The 4,602-nt window shown below is 44.4% G+C and overlaps 1 protein-coding gene across 1 annotated transcript; it reads left to right on the forward strand.

The window, feature by feature from the left end:
- Positions 1–1,485: 1,485 nt before the first annotated feature.
- On the forward strand, positions 1,486–4,602 carry SPRYD4 (SPRY domain containing 4). The gene is made up of 2 exons (XM_018562029.1): positions 1,486–1,667; positions 3,835–4,602. The coding sequence occupies exons 1-2, from the start codon at positions 1,565–1,567 to the stop codon at positions 4,371–4,373; spliced, it is 642 nt and encodes a 213-aa protein (XP_018417531.1). The 5' UTR covers positions 1,486–1,564; the 3' UTR covers positions 4,374–4,602.

A 4,602-nucleotide genomic window follows, 5' to 3' on the forward strand; every position in this document is an offset into this window, starting at 1 on the left:
TTTGTCCTCAATTTCTTTTTCTATTTCAAAAGGGAAATATCAGGGGTCTGTTTAGACCCCTGATATATAATTGGAGTGCATTAGTTTTTTCTTTTTAAAAAAACATTATTTTAACTGTGGCAACGCATGGTAAAGTTTTGTGACACATTACTGTGCATTGGGATAGCTTGTGTTGCAATTAAATATAAGCCTGTATCATTTTATCACAACAAAAACACCAACACAGCGCAAAAACAATTTTTAACATAAATCGCTTATTTTCAGTTTTGCATTCCTTCATTTTTTTAACCTTTTCACAAAAAGGCATAATTTCGAAATATTTGTTATTATTATTACATAGTACAATACAATTTAAGACAAGATGGTAAGGAGGGCCCTGCCCCTGAGGGCTTACAATCTAAAAGGGAGGGGGAAGTGATACATGAGGAGGTAGCTGTGTGGGGATGAATTGTTTGAGAACGTGATGGTTCAGTACTGATACTGATTTTAGGGCTTTATCAATGGAATTGTGTATTTTTATCGGTTTATTATTAATTTGAGAAACATTTGCACAATTATCGCAGGGCCTACAAATTTAGTAGAACCATCTTTTTATTCTGCCGGGCCTGCGCTTTCAGAAAATATATGGTTTGGGGGGTCTTTTACAAACGCTAGCAACGCAGTCGAAAAGCAAATCAATTGGAAAAATTGCAAAAATGGTGTGGCCAGCTGAGGTGCAAAATGTTCCGGAGGGCTTGGCAGCGAATGGGTTAAAGCCTCGCCTATGGACAATTTGGGGGACCATGTTTTTTCACTTTTCATGGACACACGCACTAAAGCTTGGCATGTTGGGTATCTATGTATTCAGCACAACCTCAGCTTTTACATTTTACAAAGAATGTTTATAATGTTGTGTTTTTGTGCACTAAAGTTTACTTTTTACTGAAATTTTGGGTATCATAAACAGGTGTGCTATCACGCAACATAACTTTTCAACTGCTGACATTTTATTTTACAGGGTCGGTGCTTTTATGAAATATATAATTGGGTGTGGGTTGTCATTTTCAGATCCAAAATGTAGATTATAGCATGTGTGCAAAAACGACTGTGGCAGTGAAAGGGTTCATTTATCTATGCTCTATATCAGGGGTAGGCAACCACAGCACTCAAGCTGTTTTCAAATGACAAATCCCATCATGTCTCAGCATGGGGAAGTCATGCCTGTGGCTGTCAAAAGTCTTTTCCATGCCTCGTGGGACTTGTAGTTCCAACAGCTGGATTGCCGAGATTGCCCACCCCGGTCTATGTATTCTATAAGCTATGTCACTCGGTTCTATCTCAGAAGTGTGAGAGGTATGAACACTGCTCCGTGTCTATAAAGAGTACATCAAATACATATATGTACATTACAGCCATTTATAGCCACACAGCACATGGCAGGGAAGAGCACAGCCATCAGCCTGTACTTTATCTTCTCCCATCACCAGCCCGCCCTCCTCCCTTTTCCAAAATGGGGGCCCTGCCCCCGGTGAAACGTGAATATCGCCAAGTGACGGCGGAGAAGCGAGGCCCGCCCTGATCTAAGATGGCGTCGCCCATGAGGGCAGTGATGTTGGGCAGCCGAACGCTGAGATGTCTTCGGGTTACCGGGCTACAGAGGAGCTACGTCACGGTCAGCGGCAGGAGGGGTGAGAATATAGCGGGCAAGGGAACGGGGGCTGATGATGGTGGTGGAGGCTAGATCGGAGAGACTGTAGATTTGTGGCAGCTGATTATCACATGGGAGGCGCCACACTGTACACAGGGGTCGGTCCTAGGATTGGCCCTCAGGGTAGGGGCCCTGAGCGTCCCAGCTTCTGGATATTGCATTCCACTTGTTGTTACACTTCAAATGTGGTTTCCAGAACTCTCTCTTTATGTATGTATGTGGGGAATTAGCTGTTTATATATATTTTTATTTTTTCTACGTTTTTCTCATCAATATACCTTGTGTGTAGTACCTGCATGACCTCTAATGTTTTGTATAGATCTCTGACATGGAGTGTTGGTACCGCTTGCCTCCTTTCTGTGACTGTGTATTTTTATTCATTTATTTATTTTTGTTAGCTAGTTATAAACATTTTTTTTCCAACTAGCAATAAAAAAAAAAAATTGACCAACAGAGAATATTAAAGAACTCCAGGTTGTAGATAAATTAACCCTTGCGGGGGCGCTACCCCCACACAGAAAGGCTTACCCTGTTAGCTTTTCTCTAGGGGGTTCACATAATGCAGAAATTCTCCCGTTATCCTCGATCCTGTCTGGCTGCTAGACTGGTCCCCACAGCCTCTTCTCCCCCAGGTTCCAGCGGTCTAAGCTCCACTGACATCACATCTAATGCAAGTCTATCTGTCTTCGAGCAGAAGTCCGAATTGCGGTCTGGACAGAACAGTCACTCAGTCCATACTAAGGTCCTCCATTAAGGCTGATGTGTAAGGCACAGCTGCTGTTGTGTGTTCCCAGGCGTGGATCCTGGTGCATTGCACTATTTTATTTTTTAATAGGAACCAAGTCCCTAACATGCCTCTATGTGACCGCATTTGGAGGTGACAGGTTTTCTTTATGGAGACACCGGGGGTCTATTCGACTCCTGATGTCTCCTCTGTCCCCTTATACGGACGATCAAGCGCAGCTGTGTATGTTTTTTTTTACCTGCCACTTCAGCTGCGGTTTGATAGCTCTGAGAGCACAGCACTTCCTGCTTCATTCATCGCAAGCAGATATGTTCCTCAATCTGCTCCTGCTCACCCTTCTGACTCCCTCTGCCATTGTTCAGGGCCCCCAGAGAAATGGGGGACCTCAAAAACAGAGGGTGGGGTACAGCAGGGCTGGCTGTACCCCCTATAGGCGGCCCCGCCTGATGTCATTGAGTGTTACAAACTAATAAAAATAGATCCAAATGGCATTTCTACCTTTTTGGTTTCTACTTCAAATACACATAAGGCCAGACTACTGACATTTGGGGTAGCGAGGCAGTACAAGCGCGTCACACTGTGCTGTAGCGAGGCAGTACAAGCGCGTCACACTGTGCGGTAGCGAGGCAGTACAAGGCGCGTCACACTGTGCTGTAGCGAGGCAGTACAAGCGCGTCACACTGTGCCTAAGCGACGCAGTACAAGCGCGTCACACTGTGCCTAAGCGACGCAGTACAAGCGCGTCACACTGTGCTGAAGATGATAGAACTGAATGGAATGTGACATTTCAATAAAGTTCTAACAACAACAACAAAAAAAGTAAAGTGTGCAATGCAGCTGGATTGGTACGTCAGCATTGTTACAGCACACACCAATGCCACACCAGAACTCTGAATGGGAAACCTATATTGAGAGAAGTATAGAAGCTGCCATTGTTGATCCCCCTCCTGAAAATGTGAACTGCCTGGCTTTCAGTGCAACCCCCCTGGTCTTAGTTCTTTCAGGGCCACTGGCCTGAAACGCGTGGCACAGCAGAACTTTTAATGACAAATGAGACTGTAGACTTGAGGGACTGTTAGGTTGCTTATTTCTTAGGCAGTCAGTGAGATGCTTTGTGCAGCAATTCTAGTACATGAGCCTCTCTGCCTGCTGCACAATCCATACTGCCCAGTGGGAAATGAAAGGGGATTTCATGGGGCTGAGCCACTTTTCAAGTGTCACCAACGTAAATCTGTATGAGTGTATTGCTATTATGTGGAACACATTTTCAGACAGATTGCTTTCTAACTCCTAACCAAATACCAGGAAATCCCTTGTTTGGTGAGGAACTGAAATAACCATCCATGAGTTCCTGGCCTCATTTTTGGAAGTAATTAACTTTAAGTTGCTGGTCTCATTACAGACGTAACATTCAAACTCGATGGGAAAACAGCCCACAGTAGCCTGGACCTGTTCAAGAAGGACACAGGAATAATCTATCACATGCTAGGTATTGACCCATCCAAAATCCCACAGAACCCTGAACGTTTTCGAGAATGGGCTGTAGTGCTGGGAGACACTTCAATATCGAGCGGTCGCCATTACTGGGAAGTGACCGTGAAGAAGTCCAATGAATTCCGCTTAGGTGTCGCAGATGCAGATATGTCCAGGGATGAATGCATCGGAGTCAACAACCGTTCCTGGGTCTTTGCCTACAGCCATAAAAAATGGCATGGCATGGTGGCAAATAAAACAATCCCCATCACCAACATTGGCCATCCAAGCAAAGTGGGACTCCTACTGGACTATAATAATAGGAAGCTAAGTCTTGTGGACTCTGACAAGGGTTCCCTTATCCACACTCTCAATGCAGACTTCCGAGGGCCAGTCTTGCCTGCGTTTGGTCTGTGGGATGGAGAACTTCTAACCCACTCAGGCTTGGATGTCCCTGGCAGTCTTTGAAGCCACCAAGTCTTCTCAGTCAAGTGCCTCTCCAGTCCATATTATATTCTGATCAACAACTGGACTTCTTTTTGTTGGTGATGGGTATCCAATGTATTGCAGTGTTCAAGCTTTGTTTATGCAGTGCTTTACCTTCTACAAAAGTCCATCTGTATTCAGTGTTCATATACAAATGGAAATTGTTCTAGTAATGTCTGTAATTAAAAGAAATGCACAACCACGAGTGATA

This window comes from Nanorana parkeri, unplaced genomic scaffold, assembly GCF_000935625.1.
Source record: "Nanorana parkeri isolate BGI_ZX_2015 unplaced genomic scaffold, ASM93562v1 scaffold556, whole genome shotgun sequence".
Lineage (NCBI taxonomy): Eukaryota > Metazoa > Chordata > Amphibia > Anura > Dicroglossidae > Nanorana > Nanorana parkeri.